The following is a 24,368-nucleotide window of genomic DNA, read 5'->3' on the forward strand; positions in this document are numbered from 1 at the left end:
ACCTCACTGTCTGAGCTGTGGTTGTAACGGGCGGCCGACAGCCACTAGAGGTCATGGTCTCCCAACACTTGAACCTGCTCAGACTGCAGCTCCTCCAGTCTGCTGCTGCAGCTGGGTGAACAGATGGAGTATATTAACAGTTTTTTAATTAGTTGTTGAACAAAAAGTTAATTGTTCAATCAAATAATCCTTGACCCTTTTTTTTTTTGCCAGAAAAACATATAAACACTTTACAAGAGCACTATATCAAGAATTCCAGTCAAATGATTTTGCCCATAAAGAAACAACCTGCAGTAAAAAAAAGTTCTTGAAACTGCACACAACAGTAACACAGAAACCCTCAAAAATGCCTTTTTAAACATTTTGGTCAGTGTAAATTTTTATATTTCTTCCTCCTAATCCTGTCTAAGCTTTTTTGTGGGCTTAAATGTAAAATGATGCTTACTGTAAATAGAATTAGTGTTTCTCATAAGAAAAAACCTACATTTTCAGTATGGCAGTGAATCCTGGACCTGGCACAACTGTGAGAGTAGTCAGATTTTGACAGCTTATCATTTGTCTACTTCAGATGTGTTGTAAAATAAATACTTTATAGACTAGTGTTTGTGTCACCTTGTGTGTACACACTGGAGACTGTCCATGGCGTCTCTGACTCACCCTCTTACCTCCTCAGGTAGCTGGCAAAGCCCCACCTCCAGAGCATCCAGCCACCTTGCCCCCTCCCTCCCCCCTCTGGGTCTCACTGCAGAGGCATCACATTTCACCAGGATGTGCTCTCTCTGCTTCAGATGCTGCCCAGCGATAGGTGCTCTTTCCTGGGGAAGAGAGAGAGGCCTGGCTGTGTCCCTCCCCAGAACCAGGGAGTTGGGTTCCACTGACTCATGCATAAAAGATAAAGCAGCCGAGCAGAGCAACACGGCAGCTACTGTAACGTCTCTCTCCCACAGAGTGGACGACAGGCTGCAGTCAAAGTGAAAAGTTACCCCTAAAAAAAAAAAAAAAAAAAAGGTCCAGGCTGCTCGGTGTGTACTTGGCACCACTCATGCTTGGGAGCGGCTGTGTGTCCTGGGGATGGGCAGAGGAGCTGAGCTGCTGCTCTGTGATGGGTGAGTGGCCTTTACACGCTGGCACCTGCCGGGCATCATGGAGCTACCTCGACGCCTGAACTGGATACGAAACCGACCCTGGAGGCCTCATGTCTACCACAGGGAGTTCAAGCGTAAGTGAAACATGTGACTGTGGAGTAGATGTTTAAGTTCATATCAGGTGAACTGAATGTGAGTCAACCCTGAGCGTAGTATATCCTTGAGTTGTATTTGTTGATTTTCTCTGTCCTTATAGTTTGTATTCTTTTTTTGGTTCCGCTTTTAATTGTCTAAGTGCTGCAGGGAACCTGAGAAGCTCTGTGAAGTCATCACTGTCTCTTCAAGTGAAGTGTTGGTGACTCCTACTGACTGTGCTGCTGCTGCTGCTGCTGCTGCTCTGAGAAAATCCTCATGTGCTTCATGCTACATTTGAGCAATTTTTTTATTGTTTCTAATGGTGCTTGATGATTTAATAGATTGCACAATACTCCAGTGCCTGTGTTTTAAATTCTTAATGTGACTCAGTGAGCGGCTCTGTCTCTTTTTCCACCAATCAGAAGCCGCTTACTGTACAAACCCCCCTCAGTGTAGGAGGTGTCAGATCAGACTGACAGCTGGAGATGCTTCAGCAAAATGTAACATCTCACTGTTAATAGATTTTTGATGCAAGATCTCACGGGTCCTGTCTGGATGCATCATAAACTGTGGGACTCATGCTTAAGCCTGAAGTGAAGATTTACAAATAGAATATCACACATGATGTTGACGGGAGCATTTAATCAATCTAGTCAGAAGAGGTGGTGTGTCTGAATGATTAACACTCATTCTTCCCTCTTCTGTAGGAACTAGACAGCCCAACTAAAGGAAACACAATTGAGTGTCACATAAGTCTCTGTGATTGTTTTGGATTTGCCTCCATGTTTGTAGTCTTTTTTGTGTCTCACTGAGGTCATTGTGTTTCTTGTTTAGGTTGTTGTGAGTCTTTTAACTTGCACTTTCTGTTCTTGTTGAGTTGTTGACTCCAAGCGAAGGCTGTGGCCCAGGGGCCCTGTCATCTATCGGGCTCCTGGGTGTGTGTCCAGCATGTTCAGTAACCCTTCACTGGACTCACACACTGATGCAGTGATCAGTTGACACTGTGGTCCATTTGATCAGACTTTGACCAGTCAGTGAATGTTTAATTGCAACAGCATCTGTGTGGTTATGTAAGATCAGATTGTGGGGAGAGTGGATTACAGCACTCGTGTGGCCACGCCAACTGGGTCTAGTGGCGTTGTGTTTGGTCCTGGTGTTGCTTTGAGATGACCACCCCACATCAGCATCTCCACTGATGATCGATAAAGTATATTTTCATATACACAAAGAGTAAAAGCTGCATGTTTTATGAGAGCATACAGTACGTTGAGTGTTTGCTCTGGCCTATAGCTACACTTAGTGCGTGCTCAGCAGTAAGTTGTTTTAACCACGGCAGCAAGAGGCTGAGTGGTTACGAGGAGGAAAAGACACGAAACACTGCAGCTTTAAAAGAGAGAGCACGTCTGTCTCCATTACTCCATTAGTCTGGAAGGTAGTTTTTGATTGATGTTTAATGGATGCCGTGAAACCAGTGAGAGCTAACTACCGGCACACTGCTGCAACATTAACGAGGGAACGCAATTATGTATAAAATGAGCTGAAATTGAAAAGTAACAAACAGCATGGAGATATTGTGCTGCACCAGAGGATGCATTATCAAAGATTTTTCTCCATTGCTTGTGCACAATAAATAAATAAGATAAAATAAAAACCTCAAACTAAACTCCTAAAATCACCTCTGGTTTCCTGTGCTCTTAGCGGTGGCATTAAAAATAAAGGAATGCAACATGGACATTACAATGAGGCCGTCACTGATGTACGTAGTACCCTGGACTCTGTGCTCATATTTTTGGTAAAATGGGAACTTTATTCAAACTAGGGCACCACTAAAGCAGCTAAAATGTCCTTGTTCAGCCACAGTTATGCAGTTTGCATTCAGATACAACTCCTATGTTCTGTATTGGTAACATAAGCTGATTTTACATACAGTATACTCCATACATGGCACTCATGCTATATAATTAAATAACAATTACATTAAATAAGGTTTAAGCAAAGAATAAAAGCAAAAGGAAATTACTAAAATCCCATGTTTCCATACAGTCCTTTTAATGGCAGCATTGTCTCTTTATCCTGTACTTTAGAGAGGATGCACTCAGTTGAAGATTATTGATCGACTCCTCAGACAAAGTATGAGCGGCTTTGTCCACAGCTGCTTAGCTCAGAATATATTAATAAGAGGACACAGGTTGAAGGGTTTTAGTGTCACCACAGAGCTGAGGCCTTGAGCTGCATTTTATATCTGTGCAACAAAAGTTGTATCTGTCAAACACAGCGAATCGGACAACAGTATCATGGTTGCACTGATATAAATAACAACACTGGGCTTTCATCAGCTTCACCAGGCAAATCAAAGGATAAAATGGCAACTAAATAAAATAAAAGCTGCAGTTAATGACATCATTAATAACCTTAAGGGCACCTTCATGAGGCTTGTTGTTGTTTTTGTGCAGATAAACTGCACTCATACTGTAGTTGAACTGTGCTGATGCTGACCCTAACCCTATAGTCAGGAGTGCTTTTATGGTGGCTGTATCAGTTAACTTCCTCCAGGATCAATAACATTGACCGTGTCTTATCTTACGTGTTGATTATGCCTGAGTGAGTCTGTTTTTCTTTAATGGTACAACAATAAATTTCTTAGCTCATTGATTTACCTAATGGACCTGCTTTCTTACATATTTCTGAGGTTTTGAGTTTTAATTTATTCTGTTGAGCTGTTGTGAGATATTTTTAAATACATGTCATCTCACCTTGGCAACAACACACTTAAATTTAGTCTGTTATCCATATCTACAAATATTACTCAGAAGTGAGTCATTTTAACTGCCCACTCGTCCTTTGTCAGTGCCTATAGGGCTAGTGGACCGTGGTGGTTGTTAACCACTGGAGTGCGTTATATAATGTCATACAGTATGTAGTACCTGCATGTGTCAGGCCATTCATTTCGATTATATTGTGAGGAGGACACAGTAAGGGTGTGCACTCCACATTCCTCTTTTAGTCTGCTAACTGGAGACTGTGGTTGGATCACACAGCTGGATAATGGCATGGGAAACAAGCCACCTGAGCCACAGCTCAACCTGACATTTGTTTGGTATTTGGCTCTGGGGACGGTGCTTCACCATCATTCTCACGCCCCTGGAAGTAGCTTAAATTCCTGCAGACGTGTGTGGAAAATTTTGGAATGGAAATCTTTCTGGATATATATTTCTCTCAGGAAGAGTGGTATATGCGTTGTCACTGTTTTGATGCTTCACCAGTTCTCTACTAGTCACATCTTCCATAATTCATGCAGATCACAGAGAAACATACTCCAGTGTGAAGGCACAGATGGGGATTGAACCCATGATCTTTGGTTTACGAGACCAACGCCTTACCACTTGGCCACTGCGCCTCTGCTAAGCAATGTTCAGTGCAGTATTTTGACAATATATTTCCAGTTAGTTGTACTACCGTATTTAGTTTGATCATCTGTTTGAAAATTCCCCCTAAAAGTTAAAATGACGTCATTGTTGTTGGTTTTCTTCCTGATCAAACCCGTCTGCTCCCAGTGGCCACCAGTAGGGGGCCTCCACAGTTTGATAATATAATTCCCTATATCATCGCTCAGCTCACCCAAAAAAAATCCAGTGAGCATACACACACTAACTGGTGTGTTAATCTCACAGGGAAGTGAGGCAATATCATGATTGCACTTCTCCTCCACTTGACCATGTTGTAGTGTGGTTAAGATGATGAAAAAAAAAAACACAGCTCCTCTTCCTTCCTCCAAAGGCTGCAATTCATTCTTCCTGTTTCTGACACCTCGCTGAGGGCAAAGAGCTGCTCGGAGGAGAGGATCACCCCTCTGATTTTATTAAAAATGCAAAGGCTGAAAAAGACACTTTCTTCTGTCTCGATGCATAAACCCACGTGCACAGTCAAAGGTGCCTCTCGCTAATAACCTGTCAAACTGTCTTTTTCTCTTTTTTTCTACTTGAACCATGATGGGGGTGATTAAAATAAAACACTTTATCAGATTGTGTTATTCTGTTTCCGTGACCTGCTTGACTCACGCACATTTCTCTTCTCTTCTCCTTTATTCTGTCGTCATCCTCCTTTTTCCTGCACCTCTCCGTCCCTCACCTCTGCCCCCTCTGCATTTGCTTTATTGCTTTCTTTGTTTCTCCCTCAGCCTCTCACTTATCGTCCTCCTGCCCTGCGACCTCCCTCTCTCTCTTTCCCATTCCCCTCGTTTCTCCCCTCCCCTCCCTTCAGATCTTCATTATCCCTCCTCTCTCCTCTCTTTTCCAACCAGATTTGTAATGGTGCTCACTCTCTGAAAATCTTCCCACTCCATAGCAACGCGCCTCCTCACTACTGTAGCTTCTGTTGCCACTGATGCAGGAGGCGGTGTTGGGATGTAAAACTACATCAGAGGAGATTACATATCGCCTCGGCTCATTTTCCAGTTGTCAGCTGTAGCTGGGAATGATTGTCTCTCACCGCTCACCAATACTTTCTTCCCTTCCTTCCTCCCTTTTCTCTTTATTTCTGTCACACACTTATGTTCCCTCTCTCTCACTTTGTTCTTTCTCTACTGCTTATCTGCACGTTTCCCCGTCACTCTCTCTCTCTCTCTCTTCGCCCAGAAAACAATTCAATTCACAAGCTTTCAGGGCACATGTGAGTGTGGAGTCGTGTTGGCCCTCGCTCTGTAATTTCACACAATAAAGTCAACAAGCAGGGCTGCTGCGTGGGCTGCTTATGAACACAGAGAGAACGACTAATGGAAGGAGAGAAAGACAAGGAGAGAGTGAGAGACAGAGGGAGGAGAGAACAAAAAAAATGCCGCCTTCATGTCCCAGAGAGGGGCACGTGTTTCGGTTATTTATTACTGCTCTCATTTCTATTCGTGTTTGACAGCATGTATATGCCAGTATTTTCAGTTATTCATCACAATACTTCTGTTACAACACTAAACACAAACAATACATTTCTGCAATTGTTATTTTCCACTAAAGCAACCATACATTTGTTTGCAGCGTCTATTAGAAAATAAAAGAATTCACAAAACTAGGATAGCTGCATCATCCAAGTGACTACAACCGTCAGGTAACCAGTCTACCCCCTCTCAAACCATCCCAACCATCTCCGTCTCATCTTCAACAAAGAACAATTAACTAATAAATGGACCCAAATAACATTTGCATCATCCAGTTTCATTTTCTCAGGTCTAAACATATAAGCTACATCTCATTTCATATGCAGCTCACCATATGCTACTAACCAAACTCTCCCACTCTTTTGAACATCACATCTCTGTAATGACTCAAGAGAATTTATTCAAGGATGAACTGCTTAGAATGATGTGGCCAAAGGTCAAAGGTCAAGGTCACAGTGACGTCACAAAACAGAGGGTTGGAAACTTGAGTTTTTTTTTAAGTATATTTGGGGGTCTTTTGCCTTTTTTTTTAATTGATAGGATAGTTGAGAGAGACAGGAAATAGGGAAGCAGAGGGGGGAATGGCATGCAGCAGAGGGCCACCAGATTCGGGATTTGAACCGCGGCCAGCTGCAGAGCGGACTGTAGCCTCTGCATATGGGGTGCCTGCTTAACCCACTGAGCTATACGGTGCCCCAAAGCTGCACACATTGTGTACACTGTACAGAAGTTGTTTCCCACTGCACCTTCTTGCAATTTGGTTTCATTGATTGATCTATTTTCTTTCAAGTATAACAAAATCATAAAGAAAAAAAAAAAATAGAAAATCCAGATTTTGGTCTCTTTTTATGCACAGATAAATAGCGAGGCATTTGGTTGCAAGAGCTCAGGATGAAGTGACCCACGGTGCTGAAGCAGCACTGAGTGAGACACTAATACCAAGCAGCCTCGCGGGCGCTGCGCTGTAACCCAGCCTGACCTTTGTCCTCTCTGTGTAATGGAAGGAGCAAATAAAATCGATGGAGTATCATGTTGTTTTTACAGTCCTGAGCTAATGAAAGAAAAGTTCAGGTCGACCTTTCCCGGTGGCTGCTGTGGTCTGTGATCCTCGCTCACGATGCCTCGATCAAAAAGTGCGATGTTGGAGGTGAAGAAACTATATTATTCAGACACACAGTCAGAGCCAGAGAAAATGTACTTCTGTGGAAGAATTATTTTGATATCGTATACTGCTGGAAGACCTTATTTAAGGAAAAGTGCATGTTACAAAACGGTTTACCTCGACTCGGCTCTGTCTCGTCCCCGTTCTCAGAAGAGGTCCAGGTTCTCATCTCAGGATTTATTGTCTAATTGCCAGATTGGTCTCTGCTGCATTTTCAGCAACATTCCTCATCAAGGACTAGAGACACCACACTGACAACAAAAAAAAGCCCCCAACCATCTCATAATTTCAATATTTTCATTGTGAGACAAAATTGAATTGCTCTTGCTGAATATCTTAAGGTTGACTGGTCAGACTTTATGCTAGTTTCAGTGTCTCATGGCCAAGGCTGGAAGATTTGGCATCCTCTGAGTATATGGCTCACACAGGCTCATGAGCTCATGGTTCCCATGTCACTGGGTTTGGATCGGGTTGCCAGTTTCTTCTTTGTGCTTCTCAGTAGAACTCCTGGGTTTTCATGGTGGCCAGGATGTGGCTGTATTGAGTGTCCATTCCCCTCAGAAGGATGCCAGGCTGAGATAATTGTGTGTGTGGTGTGAGTGTGTGTGTGTTCTTGCGTGCAATAGAGTGAGATGCTGGCCTTAGTTAAACCCATGCTGGCTTCACCGATGAGAAGAAACATTCAAATGCTGATGAACCGGAAAGAAGGCCTCGATTCGCCTCGGCAGCGTCGTGGGAGAGTCTGTGCTGCTCTCTCTTAACTCACTTAAACATGAGAATCAGACATTAAATATATTCATTGTGATCGTTTAGTCTGGTTGTCACATCTTGATACTCTTTAAAATGTGTCCGAATCAAATCCCATCATCAAGTAAATAAATAAGGCCACTTTTATATTAGCTTTTGAAAAGAATATCTGAAATCATTGCAGCTTTGAGTGTTTTAATTTTTTTTTTTTTAATCCAGTTTCAGGAACTGAAACCACCCATTGACAAAATGTATCTGTATGTAGGTCGTATCAGGTTTGTACATTTCAGTAGGCCTACTGCAGGGAGGAGGACAGATGTGTAGTCACAGCAGATGTCATCACTCTGGAGTGATGCACAGCTACAAAGTGTAAACACACACTTGCATACACACACTAACACACATACAGAGATTTCTTTAGTTGTTTTTTCCAGATGCCCTCATGCACAGTGACGAGCTGTCACTACAGTTTCCAGCCCAGCTCCCACTGCCCCTCTTCCTCCTCTGACCATCGGGGCAGTAACACTTACAGTGACCGCTTCTGTCATCCTCCAACTGAATAAACCCTGCACTTCTATTTCTATCTTATGGCCTTGGTGCCGTGTGTGCACTCTGTTGTACTCTCAGAGAAATGCAGCTGCAATAGGCACCTAATGTTATTTTACACACTGTTGCCCAACCTTCCTTCCATGCCCCCACCCTGTTTCTCAGAAGCTGTGTTATGATATCCTCCCTTCCTGTTCACATGGTAAAATTAGTTTGAATCTTTGAATGCATTTCACCTCTCATTGCATTGATTTTATCTATTGGTATTGGTTCATATTTGATTAATATTTGTGTGTAGCTACATTTAGGCCACAAGTTTTGCAGATCAAAAACTAACGGTTTAATTTGTCATACCCATGACCTACTATTGTCAATCTACCACATTGCATCAGTTGCCTGTGTTTTTCTGATTTTGAAATTTGACTTCTCCATTTTTACAGCAGGCAGGTATTGGCAGTACAGAGGACACAGTGATGTGGTGGGTGGGTGGCGTGGGATAGGAAACTGTGGTTTCTAGAGCCCTTGCCACTGGTGCCCCACCCTGCCGCAACCCTCCCCCTCTGGTTTCTGGATACCCCCATCAGTTACTTGTCAAAAATAGAACAAGATTATGTAACACCTAAATGAACTGCTTGGGGCCGTGGGGCGATATTAACTGTCAGAAATCTGCCCAGTCATGAGGGTGATTTGATGGATGTAGCATGTGAGGGTGTCCACAATTTCTGTTCACTATCTCCTGCTGTCCAGGATTACAGTTGCAACTTACTGGGTTGCACAAATGCAGTTTGCAGTAATGGAAGATTATCCATTAGAATTTTTTTAACATCAGGTGTAAAGTGTCAAGATATAACAATACACAACACTAGTTTGAATCGAAGGCTGACTTTGTTGTTTGTTTTTATCCGCTAGATCAACCAAGCGCACCATCATCAGCCCAATTAGTTTTCCCTCCAAAAAAATTGAATAAATAAATGGTAACAGTAGCCTATTATTAAGACAAGAAGTACTACTTGTATCTTGATACAGGACCCATTTCTCAAATGTCTGTGATCAGGTGTAGCTGTGGCATGAAGCTAACATTAGCTTCATGGGTGGGTTGAAAATGCTGATTTTTAATGTTGCCATTAAAATGTGTTGTAAAAAGGGCTCCTAAGTAGGTACTTGATGGTACTGTATGCATAACATGGTGCTGAGACGAGGCCATATTCATCCTGACCATCTTAAAGTTTCCCCAAATCCAAAACAGCACAGGACAGAGCTGCTAACATTAGTTGATAATCCTTCGTAGCATCTAGCATAGACATCTAGTATCTAGCATATATATATATAGCTCATGTGCGCATTGTGAAACAGGCTTTACTTTTAACACAACCTTTAGTACACTCAACAGTTAATAAGGCTCCCTAGGTCGTAAGCTACTGTAGCTGGCTAGAGTTCGGCTAACAAATGCAGGTTTCTTAAAGCAAATCATCTCTGTCCACTTTTGTTCTTGCGTCTTTGTTCTTTAATAGATATCCCCCCTCCAAACTCCTAACAAGTAAAGCATGGTTGCTTTTTGGGGGACAGAGCATTAGCAAAGGGCCAGTTACTAAACCATCTGAAACAAATCCTTGAAAAAAAACTGTCTTCATGAGCTCACCCTCCATATTGTCTTGAGTACATCAGTTTAAATCTGATACTGAGGGCCATGGAGACAAATGTTCAGATAAGTGGTTGAGTGCTTCGGCCTCCTGTTATCTGCTCCCTCCAGGTGTACCCGGGAGCAGCAGGGCACAACATGGGTACTGCCATCTCTGCCGTGCCAGTCTGCACAGCTGGTGAGCAGCGGCTGTATTGCTGCCATTGTCTGATGCCCTCTGGGCACCCGGGGACAGAGACAGAAAGGCAAAGAGTGAATGAGCAAGAGAAAAGGATCCAATTGTGGAACAGAGAAAGACAAAATACAATAGCGGCAGGGAGAGACAGGGAGAGGGCACGGAAATAGACATTGGTGGCAGCACAGAGGGAGTTGGGCTTCACACTGACAAGGAGGCACAAGCTTGGATTATCCTTGATCATAATGCACCGCAGAGTCAGGACTTACAACCATATACGGATGAAAAGATATCAATATGCTTTCAGTAGGTATATCCACAACTTTATCTCCTGAACCTTTGTCTCAGATTAACATAACTTTCATCGCATCATCACCATGCTTTTTCCTTCCTGCAAACTAAACCAGAAAGTGGATTAAAACGACCACAAACTGCATGTTTGTCCAGGTGGAACTGATATTTGGCTGAATAATGTGAGAAGCTGCTGAGAAACTGGGAAGTTTGAGGAGAAACCGTATGGAGGCTCATTAGTAAGTTCATAGACTCTGGTGTTTGCACTGACTCCTTTTTGGGTTAAACACTTCTGACTCTGGCTTTTCAGGAGACATTTCAATCAGAGGTTTGCACTGATTGCAGCAGCTTTCTGTTTTATTCATTCTACCCACTCTCAGCTCTCTGAGATCTGGATGAAAGAAGCAGCATGAAGATCCACCCTGTGATATTTTCTGTATTGTAAAGACATTGCACGGTGCTGACCGTGTGTTTGTGTGTGTTTGTGTACTTGCATGAGTATGTGTGAGGTGGGCTAAAGTACAGTACATTACAGTCGTCTTCCATTAGACACATGCAGCGGCGGCGCATCATACACACATGTACGCACACTAACTCACACACGTGCACCTCGAATGACTCAGAGAGTGCCATGGTAAATTGGATTTACCACGCAATGCCCTCATTATTGTTACCAGGGTAACCAGGCACCCCTTCACAATCATCCCATTTTGTCATCCTTCTTAGAGGGAGAGAAAGAGGCAGTAGCCTGACTGGAGGGAGCAGAATGGGAATGATAGGAAGAAAAGAAGAAGTCCTTTGAGGTCTCCTTCTACGCGCCTCTCTTTGTCTTATGTCTTCCAACCTCCGTCCTTCTCTCCGACTCTCACTCACTTTAGTCTGTGGCAATTATCAAATATGAGTTGACCTGAGGAGTCCTTGCACCATTTTCCAAAAAGGACAGCATGCCTCTATCCTCCGTCCTCTCCCATCACCTGCCTGTCATGGTTTTGGCAGAGGAAGTCGCACTGACATCAGGAACTTTTTCAAGTAGTTTTCTCATCCGTCTCCTCCTTAAACTTCCTGCCTTACATCCGACTTTTCATGCACTTGAAATCTCTGAGCTGGCCTGAGGTGACCTGCTGTGCAGCATGCACTTATACTCCTCCTACTCGGAAATCTAGTTTCCACAAGATTTATGAATTGGCTTCTTGTGTAGCAACAATATCCTGTGTGTTGGGTGTGTTCTCCTCTTTAATCCAAGCCTGTACTTTTTATAGTTTCATTGCTTGCTTCAGTGTTTCTTTACATGTTCTTTGCCTATAAACCAGCATTATGTTTTTACTTACAACACAGTTTTGGTCATTTAAGAAATCTGGGAAAAAAAGGGGGGGGGGGGGTTGACAAAATGCCATTCAACTTAAGCAGGAAATAAACTTCTAGTGGAAAATTGCCCCAATTTATTTATATTTTATTGGACTAAAGCTACTCAAATTTTAATATGCAGAGTTGAAAAAATTAATGAACCAACCTATTAAATATCCAGCAAGTGTTAGTATTTATTTTTAGAGTTTAAACACCCTCCATGTTGCTCTAAGCCACAAATTAACTGAAAAAATAAGGACATGAACTCAGTGACCTCAATAGCTGCAATGTTTTTTTTTGCTCTCCCTGGTGAGCAAGTAACATAAATGACCCAAATCTTATTTCGAACATTAATTATTTTACTTTGGTGCAAGATGTCCGTTTAAATTAAACTATATGGTCTAATCTGTGTGTGATCATGGCAGCATGTGGTCCCAGAGACACCTCCCACAGAGCGAGCTGTATTTATACCTGTGGACAACCTCACATTCATGCAAAATACACTCACAAAACAAGAAACAGATATTAAAGAAGGATTTGAGTACTGTGCACTTATTGTGGTAGCCTGATACTGAGTTTCATGGGTCAGAACATCTACATGCTGAAGGGCATGGTGACTTATGTGTTGCAAGAAGTTAACTTGATTCGATCTTCTGTGAACTTTGCTGAATGTGGAGATGAAGTGGTTGTAGGAGACTTCTAGCCAATCAAAAAATAAGTTTCTATTGCAGGAAATCTCTTGTGTGCTAGTTACTTTCTCTAGTTTTCTAATGTCGTATACGGCCATTTGAGTATTTGTGCAAGAGGCTGCATGCTTGCAAATTAGCTGGCACCATAGAATTAGCCTGGATGCTAATAAGTTGCTGCCTCCATGCTAATGACTGATATTTTAGTCCACAGTAACAGGCGGTGTACTGATGCATATTGTCAGGGCCAGAAGAGTGAGTGTGTAGGAGGCTGAGGCCGCCTATTCAGCCTCCTGGGATACTCATCATCTGGCTCGATTCAGATGCCAAAGAGCTCCATTGTTTGACCCCATTCAAACAACACCATTGTACCAAGCGGGTCTGATTGTGCTACTCTTTGCAATGCTGGAGTAACAACTGTGTGTGTGCGTGGTGTGTTTGTCTGTGTCGTGTTTTGGTGGCATTGTGTGTGAATGTTCAGCATTATTATACGGACGTGTTAGTGTCTGTTTGTGTGTGTGTGTGTGTGTGTGTTTACGTGTGTGCATGTGTGTGGTATTGTGTGGTAGCAGCCTCAGCAGCATGCGTTTGCATTTCCCGAAGCAGGGGGTTTGACAACAATGTAACCCAGTCATTGAAATGCAGCAGGGCAAATGCAGCCCAAACGTGACCCTCTTTTGTGGAGCTGTGGCCTCAAGCTCATGATCAGAAGGAAAGAGAAGTTGTTTTAAATGTGTGTGAATACGCAGATTTGTGGCTTTTCATAGCAGTGTCCTGTGTGGGTTTAAATTGCGGCTCTATTTTGCACATAAATCACGATACAGTCACCAGAACATGTGACGATTATAACAGTGAACAGATGGGAGTGGGGCGTATCTGCAGAAGACAGTGGGCTTTGCCTCGGTCACTGTTGTGTATGTGAGTGTGTTTTCTGTTTACTTGCCTGCTTGACCAGTGATTCTCCTTCCCAACATCGTGTAGAGTTCTTAGTCAAAATATCCCTGATGTCTGAACCATCTGATTGGATAGTGAGCACTTATTTTAAGTGTAACTTTTAATGTAGCTCCGTTTGCAAGCAAATAAAACTTTTGGAGGCATATTATGGAAATAATTTGCGGGCATAATTTCATTTCACTTGAGGAGACATTCGTCTGATTCCAGATGGCTCTTTTTATTTCACCACTTTCTTTTATTTTCCTATTGCTGCCCCTTTGCTTTGGTGAGACAGTTTCCAGCTACTTGATTAATGTCCTGTACTCTAGAGCCTCAGCTGTTTTCTGTCACTCATTTTTAAGATGTGAACTCTTTTCTGCCATTTCTCGTCTTGGAGAAGTGAAATCTGTGGGTGCTGATTCTTTCCATACTGTCAGCTGGGTGTTTTCTTGTCCCACCCTGCTCAGTGTAATACACAGACTAGAGGGATCTGCCCTATACAAGCATGCTTATTTCCATTGAGGCTTCAACTTATGATTATTTGCATATCTTTTCTGATGAACAGAATCATTAGTCAATGATGTGCCTATTTGTCTGACATATTTTGCCTCATGCACCAACTGTGCACACACCCATAAAATAATTAGTGTACAATGATATCAACAAGAGAAGAGCAGAAAACTGAGAGAACCTGGGATATTATAAATAAATTAGATTAATTGTTTAATAAGTTTTCTGACAGTCAAGTAATTTATCATTTAAGCTTGAGTTTGATTGACTCTCCTTGATTTTGTCATGTGAAGATGTTCTTGTAGGATCCAACTTAAATTATGTATGACAGAGGTGTTCATACAGCTGTTCTCTATATTTATATACAACTTGTATAAGTTGGATTTTTTTGTTTCTGTTTCACATACTGTAAAGTAGCTGCACGAACAAATCCAGTTTGGGTTGTGCACACTGGCTCCTCTGCCCATAACACTCTTCCTTTAGTAGCGTAACAGACATGTTTGCATTTGTCTTTAGGGAAGTACAGTTCCAGCTTTAAACAACATTATGCCCACATTCATGCTCACACACACACACACACTGATGCATAAATATTTTTTACTGCTTTTGACTCAAGGCAAATGTAAGAAATCCAGTTAAAGATGTTCACATTCAGTAAGTTAATTTGTTTGCTGCTTTATTAACTTGTGTGAGTGTTTTGGGCTGTGGTGGTCAAAACAGTTCCAAGTGCCTTTTTTAGAGTAGTTTTTACTTCAGTTTTAGTCATTGTGAGTTTTGGTTCCTGTCTCAGACTGACAGACACAAAGAGTACACACACATCATGTCAAATCAATGCAAGCAAACACCTAGCTGTTGTCAGTTTCTCACGGCACCCTCCTCGATGACCTCAGACATGAGGGAATTTGTTAGCAGAGCTCTTAATACAGAAAATTATAGAAAACAACTGAGTAAAAATGTTCTTCAGACCCACATCCCACCTCCTGATAGATGTGATGTTTCTGCATTGTCTGGACCAGTCTCAGTGAAAATGAGTTTGTCTCCAGGTTTCGTTCCCTCGAGCTTCGGCCTTGAAGGGAGGTGGTGGCAGGGGAGAGGAAGTCTGAAGGAAAAGTGATAATGAACCAACTTGAGGCCTAGTTTCTATTTTGGTTGGGAATGGGTTTGTCTAAATGGGATGTGAGTCAGAGAAACTGCACAGTAAAGACAGATGGAGGAACAGCGTGAAAAAGAGGAAGATAGGTCTGTGTCTGCCTGCTATTTTTTTGTTTTTTTGTTTTCTTATCTAAGACCAAATTAAAGGTCAAAATGAGAGAGGACTTGTCACCAATAATTTGGGTCTGGACATGAAATGCTTGAGAGAGACTGTTAAGGGGTCTCCTGAGGTTGGTGCAAACCTCTTAAAAAGCTTGATGAAAACTATTTCAAAGTCAAAAAGTAGAGTCACTCTGCCCATGATTGGCCGAAAGGTTTGTCATTACACACGACAAGAGTTTGGATTTTTCTTCACAAATTGCACCGAATTTGCTTTGGGTGTCCAGTTGTATCAAACAGGCCTCAGCAATAATGCATAGAGCACTCAAGCAGAAAAACAGTTGTTTGTAACTTATGTGTGTGGTGATGCAGCATCTGTTGTTCCTGGAGTCCACAGACAGCAACATCTTTATAAAATTAAATTTACAAAAGTTACATTTAATAAGAAAAATAAAGTTAAAACTTGTTTCATTATTTGACATATGAAACTGAAAAACTTTCTGTATTTAAATAATGTACATGAGCAAAGACAGCAGGAGAGAAACAAATAGATAAAGAGCTGCTGTTATTACTGGGTAGAATATGACATGGTTCAGTCATATGAAAGGTTTTGTCCTGTTAGATATTAGACTGTTACATTAATGAATGCATTCAAGTCACAAGTAATAGCTTTGCTTTTTTGCCCAAAATAAGGCAACATTTCTTTTTATTTGTTTTGTTTGACAAGAAAAAAACATGATAGAAAATAATAAGATGTGTAGCTAAATTTACCTTTTAAATTTTGGAGTGCAAAGAGACATTGTGTGGCTTGTAGCTGCCAGTTTTTCTTTGTGTAATGTGAGGAAAATGTGCAGTAAACTAAATATGTTTCGCTCTAGGAGTTTCTAGAAATATCTTTGACAGAGGAATACGTGGTGTTGAGCAGCCTGCTGAGCTGTTGCAGAGTTTGGCTGGTGTTTATGTATCTGAAACAGAAGCTCAGCAGTGTGACGGTAATGTAGTCTAAAGCGAACGTCTCGCATGTAAAAAACCAGTGATTGTGTGCGAGGTGCCCCCACAGTGTCTGCGTCGGAGCAGGTGAGTATGTTTACCCGCCGCATCCTTAACGGCGCCATGGAAACTTTCAGCAGCAGCAGACGACACCAGACGTTATCAGCGACACCGAGGCCTCCTTGTCGGGGCCGGGTGAAAAAATAGAGGGAGCAATCAGCGTGGTCCCATGATTCCTGGTGAGCTGTGAAGGAATGACAAGTACAGGGCCAACCTCACATCTCAGATGACATGCCACGCACACACAAACACACTCACACACATTTTCACACCCTTCTTTGCATGTCCTTGCTGGCTCAAAATACAAAATCTAATTATTCCTGTTGATCACCAGGCGCTCGAGCTGACTCACTGCAGAGATAACACACTGTGCATATGGAGTCACACACACATGAACACATACACACACACACACTGACCCTCCCCATACTGTACACACAAACACATGCGCACACTTACTCATACAAGTGCTCTCCAAACAGCACACTCTCACTTCACTTTTACACAGGATATTATGAAATCGGCGCTGCTGCTGAAACTTAGTGAAGGTCGCTGGGAGTCCTCTCTCACCCAAACACCCACACACACACACACACACACTCACACACACTTCACCTGGCACTTACACACACTCACACACACACACATTCTCATGCAGGGAGCTGAAGCTCAGCTCAGTCCCAGTCCTCTCCTACCCGAGCGAAGAGCAAGGAGCCAGCCGGTGATCAGACCGTCGCCTAAAGCGAAGAGGCCAGGCCGGTGTTGATCCAATTTTACAGCCCAGTCACTTTCTCTGAAGCTCCGATTAGTCAGCCGAGAGAGAGAGAGAGAGACGAGGGGGTGAGAAGGAGGAGAAGAGGAACAGTGATGGCCATGACCGACATTGCAGAGGATGACCTGGATGAGATGATGCGTGAAGAAGCGGAGGATGTCTTCTACGAGGACGGTAGGCTTTGCCAAAGGGTCAGTTGTGTAGTGGAAGGGAGCAGGCGTGGGTTTACAGGTGGGCTGCAGGGCCGACAGCTGCTGGAGGGTTACAGCACGGTCAGACTGAGCGGCTTGTGACTTGTGGTTGAGATCAGGGTTAAGAAGAGGGTAAAAGAGATGGCTGAAGTGGTGAGGGATCTCTTCAGCTGTGTAGGTGTGGTTGTTTGCTGCACGGTTGAGCGAGCACTGACACATGCTCTGGTGTTTAAAAAATCAACAGGAACTTATTTATCTTACTGTCGAAGAAGATAGTAGAAGTGTATGGCAGCTGTGAAAGCCATTATGCAGTCAGTGTGATTAATACACCATGCTTTTTGTCTCCAGTTCCCCTTTCATAGAAGCTCTGTGGATAGTTGGTATATAGATTTTTCAACTTTTACCCTTTTTTAGAAAGCAGAGAGGAGCTGTGCCCTCTGCAGTGTGGGCGTTCTTGTATAACAGGCAGATGTTTTTAACCAAGCATTATGTATCACAAGAGACTCTTTTCAACATGTACATTGTGTTACTGTTTGTTACTCTAAAACCAGCTGTTACTGTTACGTACAGAAGAAAGATGAGCAGCAAAACCATCAATCAACAGGACTTGACTAGTGATTATTCACGAAATAAAAAAGAGAGGTTATGTAATCACTGAATATTGTCTATTATGATAAGATTGTTTATTTTGGAAAATATACTTAACGTTCTTGTTGTTAGAGATACAAAAGAAAAACAATTACAGCCAGTTAGCTAACCTTTTTTTTTCACCAAGGGAATATCTGCCAAAGAAAGCAGCTCGTAAAATGGTAAAATGTTGTGTCACTTTTAGTAGAAAAGATTTGGTTGTAAATCAAAATTTTCCCAAAATGCCTTTATCTCTGATGAGATTGCACACCGTTTGAAACACAGATGCCGGTGGCAAAATGTTCAGTGACATGTATTTTGAACCAGCCTCACAGATTCAGTTGTTCCTCTCCAGTAAAAAAAAAAAACTCTCTCTTCAGCTCTCAAAACACACACATACACACACACACACACACACACCTACACACACATGCACACACACGCACACACAGCTCTAAGTGCTCTGCCATGTATTATCATTAAACCTGCACTGATAAGTGTTTCATTGCACATAATCTGCTCACACTGTGCAAATTACAACACCGTGGTGTTAATGCTTTTTAACATATAGCTCATCTGAGCTCCATACAGGCCTTAAGTGCTCGGCAGCATCTCCTCGGATGACAGTGGACAGTGGGCAGGAGGGATATTCCCAGATATTGTATCATTTGGTGTGTAATGTATGTTAATGCCTCCATTGACCCACTTCTGACTGAGATGTGACGTTCTCTTTAAACACCACAGCCAGGAGGTACACAGCCAGATGACTCTCTGCAACAAACCAGCCAATCGCAGCATCCAGCTTTAGGCAGAGGCTGGCCAGCAGGCATCAGTGTGTTTATTCATAGACGCAGCTGAAGGTTGCAGAATATGGATCACTTATATTTTCTGTTCTAATTAGCTCTTTGGATTAGTCATGGAAATTAGACTTTGTGTGTTGTGTTGAATATTTAAGTGTTTGATTCTTATTGGCTGTGAATGCAAATTTACCACCACTGGCCTATTTTCTCTCCAAATCATTAGTTTCAACATTAGTAGTGGATGTGTAAATCTTTGAGCTTTACTATGCACAAAATTAGCATCTAGCGTTGAATGAACTCACTTTGAAGTGTGTGTGATGTTTCTGAGGTTTGTGAGGTTTCTACTATGATGGTCTGGATCTCACAATGAGTGCCACAGTGAAATTTAGATGTTTCCAGATGATTCCTGGTGCAGGAAATAGAGAATTATGGCGTGTTTTTTCGGTCAGTCTTTTAATATTTTCTATTAAATTTTCAATTAAAAAATACAAACATAAGAAGGCGAAATGAAATTGAACAAATTTCAAGTCATGGACATTACATGTATGTTTGGAGATTACAAACAAACATATCTTTGCATTTAGAAAAACTACTGCCATGGTAGCAGCTAGCTTTGGGTTTATGCTAAAATAAACATTTTGTAATGATCATAATGACAATGCTGCCATGCTGATGATGTAGGCTAATGTTGACCATTTTCACCATCTTAGCCTAGCCTGTTAGCATGCTAATATTTGCCGATTAGTAATACAGGCACAGCCATGGTTGATGGGCATGGGAATAGTTTATGGGATCTGGTCATGAACCATGAATATAAAACACACAGAATGCAATGAAGAGAGATAAAGGCTAAAAGACCTGAAGTACTGTAAGCACAACACTTTTAATAACACAACTGCACACAACCCACGTGTAAGACTTACTGTAATAAAAGGGGAGGAGATCTATCTGATGTTTCAGCTGTCAGCTCTGCACAGTGACAATAATTGTTTTATATATCATGGCTGGCTTGTCATCATTGTGCTGCTGTCAGTAGAAAACTGAATTATGACTAAAGGAGCTCTACTTTTGGCCTGGCCCGACAGACAGCGACAAGCATGCTTTCTCCCTCCTTTTATCTGCCTCTCCTCCGCGCTCACACACTCAGCTACTCCAGCTCAGGTCATATAAATTAGCAAAAAGCCTCAGTTATCTTTACTCCATGGGAACAATGTGCACCCATTTTAGACAAGGCAAAAAGCGGTGGCTTTACAGAGGCATGAAAAGGGACTCGCTGTAGGCTGATTACCGTTGTCAAAATATGGAATTTGGGGCACACGTTGACTGGAGTGTAGCCTCTGTCTTTGTGAATGTGGTTCCTGCATATATAGATATACACATTTCACCACAGAGGTCTGACTGTACTGAGGTGTTCAGTAAATAGAAACGTAGGCTGATTTGTGCCATGATTGAAGGTGCTGGTATTCACAAGGACTGATATGTATCTTGTGCCCACTGAGCTGTTTTTTCTCGGTCCTAGAAACAGTCGATAAAACAGACTTTTAGAAAGCTCAGAAACAGATATTTCAGCCCCGTGACCGGCTACCACCAGAAGTAGGCGAGAAAATGTATTTTTGTTTGTAAGTTTTATTATTTGGGTCAACTGACCCTTTAAAGATAGGTTGACGTGGATCAACATTTTGGCTTTTCAGGTCATTGAGGTCCCTAGGCGTCTTGGCTGCTGCTGCTGCTGCAGTTGCTGCAGATCATGCACAGAGAAAAACTTAGGACTTGGTCTTTGATGCTGTAAAAGCAGCTTATTTATGAGTGTTTTCACAAGTGTAAAGGTCAAATGTTGAGAGAGGGTGAGAGATTGAAATATAAAAATTGCAAATATTCCCAGTTTCGTGGTTTCGACAAGATGAAACACGATTTGTGTTGAGCTTTGATAAAAATTAGGTGGACATTTCTGTCAAATGTTAGAGGAGGATAGGATGCTCAGTGCCGATGTTTACCCATCCTTGCTCTGCATGAACTCCTATATGACCTGAATGATTTTGTATTCAGAGCTCACAGAAACTACAGTCAAGTGGTTTTACACACATTAACACAAACACAACTCTGCTTTCTTCCCCTGTTATCACACTTTAACCCCCCACACATAAACTTGCACAGCCCTCTTTTTAAAATGAAAAAGAGACCAAAATAAACACAATAGCTTCTTTAACTCCTTCTTCCTCCCTAAGAGTAATTCAAAGAGTCTGGTTTTGCTCTGATAGTTTACTCATGTGGTCAGCAGGGAAGTAGGAAGCAGGGAGCAGAGTACAAGAGATTAGTGTGTCCCGGAGGAGAGCAGTAGTAAGGAGCTGTAAGGTTTTAATGACAGGCAAAATACAGTTGAGTAGGAGATCGATGGTGCCGTGGCCGCACTGAAGGGTCGATGTTTGGTGTATAAACAAACCAGTGTTTGATTAACTGGGTCAGGTCAAGAGCCATAAAAAGCTACTTTGAGTCACAAGAGTGGAGCTCCTGGAAATGTCTCAGCCATTAACACCACAGGACTCGGCCGGCAGGTTTCCTCGCAGCATCTTGATATTTATAGTCGCGAAACCTTGTAGAAATAAGGCTTCCTTTGTCATGTCAGCGTGAAGAGGCTTTTAAATGTGTTGCATGTCGATGATTTGCAGTTTTATGTGTTTCACCTGGTCTGGATCGCTGTCATCTGATACAGTTTGTTGTACTAGGTTTGGAAAAGTTTATCTGCTGTCATGCAGGAATGTCCCATATTGTTCCTGTTCTTTGAGCAATAGGATGTGTTTCTGCTCCGCCCCTGACCACCAATTACACGACAAAACCACTAATTGCAGGGCTCAGCAGCTTTTGTTTGTTTTTCTTTCTTCTCTTTCTTTTTGGTCAGGTTTTTAAAATCTTACTCTGGTGCACTGACATGTCAATCACTGATCAGATTTTAATGGGCGTTTCCTTCTCCTGTTACGCAGACTTAGAGAGTTTTTAAGCCACCGAGATGAGTTATAGATGCATATTTGAATAAACCTAACAGTGTAATCCTGACAGTAGCCTACACCTGAATGTGGTTAAAGCTTTGATGTAGTGTTTTCACCTTGCTGCTCTTAAAACCTTCACTCCACAGCTTTTCTTTAATGCTCTTATCTTAACACCTGAGATTTAAGGAGCGAACAAATAAACCACAAAATGTGAAGGCACAACACAGCATGTTGGCATATTTTAAAGGAGGCATGTGACACACCAAATTTACGTCTCATTTTTCACTGCACAGGAACTTTTCTGGCAACAAGTAGAAAAGCATTCCTCTGGTAATCCAAGAAGCATTAACGCTATGAAGACGAGGTACCTTGTCTAAAACATTTCCTGGAAAGTTGTCGAGCTACTGGAAAATAGTTCATTTCTATGTTGCCAGGTCGTTGTTAACACAACATTGTTCGTAATTTATATGTTTTTAAACCAAATATGATTTTTGAGCCCTGAGGAGCTCTGATCTTATCATGCTGATGACATGAAGTCTGTCTCACTTCTACTGTACCAGCTTTCATCTCCCGCCTAGAGGGTGAAGCAGGGGACGCACCCCACCCCCACCACAAGCGCACTCACACAGTCATACACATACACGAGGCATTAGCATGATATCCAGAGCTCAAGGAGAAGGCTGCAAGACTAGAAGCCGGGTCAGATTTCACAAATCCATTTCTCTCCCAGTCTCTTGTCTGTACACGCTGTATGCCGCAAAGACCAGGAAACAGTATCCTCCTCTGAGCTGACACGGTGCCCACCGAGGCTCAGGAGTCCTGCTCCACCAACTGGAAAGCTGGGAGGGAGATGATTTATTCGCACAGGGAACCATCTGACAGCTTAGTATTTATATATATAGATGTACAAGAAAGACTGTGTTACTATGAGGAATTAAGTGTATTAGAGATACTGAAACCTTGGTTGAACCTTGTTCTTCTATGATGAGAGCTTCCATGCACCTTTGATTATCATGCATTTATCAAATACTATAATAGATGTTGAGGTTGCTTCAAAATTGGACAATTTTGCAATTATAGTGGGTGTTTCTCCAAATGAAATCAAAACATAATGTGTAAATGAGGCCAATGAGTCACCAAGTCAAAAAATATCCGACCTGACATTTACAGTTTACTGTAATTATGAAGTATATTAGAAAGATATGAAATTGTATATCACAAAACACCCCACCTCAAACTAGAAAAAGTTTTGTTGATGATACTAGAAAGAAAATAGAAAATAGAAATAGAAAGAAAACCTTTTTGTTCAGCATAGTTCTCCCCTTTATGAAGGAACATTGCAAATGCTGACCCAATGTAAACACATATGTTTGTATGCAGAGGTCACAACATCCAAACATGCAAACATACAAAGCTACAGCGACTTCCTGTTTATGCAGATGTTAGCTTTTAATTAGACAGCTGAGAAACAGCTTTAAGATGTTTACTAGCGGAGTTTCAAAAGGTCAATCTGGTTTTGTCAAATCAAAAGTTTGAATCTAACATTTTATTAAATGATGTGGTTTATCCTGTCCAGGCATGTCAACTTTAAAACACAACAAAAACATAAAATAATGAGATAATGTGAAATAATGAAAATTTCCTTGTAATGTGGTATGGTTTGGTGACATGATTAAGTATTGTGTACTGGGTCTTCATCTATTAAACCTAATCACTCAGGCAAAAGGAAACATTACTCTCCTGAATAACGTCAAGTTCAAACAGGCTCACACACACTGAGGCTGAACATACAAGAGCTGTAGAGACTCCTTTCTTTTCCTTCCTTCTCTCTTAGTGAGGAACAGGCTTGTCAGTGATTTCATGGGATAATGTGGTTCAAGAGTGTGTAGCGTTTGCCCTACTGTAAAACACACACACACACATGCACTGACCCGTCCCTTCTTAACCTCACAAATACACACACACACACAAAAGCGTTGTCTTGCGACTTGAACATTAATATACTGACAGTCCACCCACACATACACCTCCACTGTCTGGCCACAGTTGTCGTCTCTGTCCACAGCAATACAACTTACAGACAGTAGTGGTGTAGTTTGTGCGTCAGTGGTCGCTCTGTGTTGGGAATAGCTCTGACCTGAGGGGACCTACTGTAGCTGGCATATTACGGCTCCGCATCTCTCTCTTCCTGCTTCTGACAGTTGGCTCCACTGACCTACTTTAGCCAAAAGACGCCAACTATTATTATTTTCTGCAGCTTTCACAGAAAAAACGAGAAAGAATGGGATAGAAACAGAGAGAAAACCAGCTGTAGGTGAATTTTTAATGGTGCAACAGCTGATGCAAGAGAAGAAATCTTTCTTTCTTTGTGAACATAGCTCAGCTTTTTTGGTTACAGATGTTTACATGTGGCTTATGTCTGAGAGGGCAGATTCACTGCACTGCTAACCTTTCCTTTTCAGTTCTCACACCGTTACCATGACAGTCTGTGCTGCTGGCAACACTGCTGGGCG

The 24,368-nt window shown here is 42.0% G+C and overlaps 1 protein-coding gene and 1 non-coding gene across 4 annotated transcripts in view; one reads left to right on the top strand and one right to left on the bottom strand.

The window, feature by feature from the left end:
- Positions 1 to 4,545: 4,545 nt before the first annotated feature.
- trnat-cgu (transfer RNA threonine (anticodon CGU)) lies at positions 4,546 to 4,617 on the bottom strand. Its single transcript has one exon. It is a non-coding gene; the product is annotated as a tRNA-Thr (tRNA).
- Positions 4,618 to 10,494: 5,877 nt separating this feature from the next.
- Positions 10,495 to 24,368, top strand: part of ripor2 (RHO family interacting cell polarization regulator 2) — a 61,587-nt gene continuing 47,713 nt past the window's right edge. Inside the window, exon 1 of one of the 3 annotated variants that reach the window (XM_085791630.1) lies at positions 10,495 to 10,722. In XM_085791630.1, the coding sequence (XP_085647756.1) occupies positions 10,662 to 10,722 (61 nt within the window). In that variant the 5' untranslated portion in view covers positions 10,495 to 10,661. Of the gene's footprint in view, positions 10,723 to 16,866; positions 17,428 to 24,368 lie in introns of those variants that run through there. The other 2 variants (XM_085791629.1, XM_085791633.1) reach the window with 2 other exon arrangements.

Source organism: Trachurus japonicus, chromosome 11, assembly GCF_045865225.1.
Source record: "Trachurus japonicus isolate A0001 chromosome 11, Traja_1.0".
NCBI classification, from domain to species: domain Eukaryota; kingdom Metazoa; phylum Chordata; class Actinopteri; order Carangiformes; family Carangidae; genus Trachurus; species Trachurus japonicus.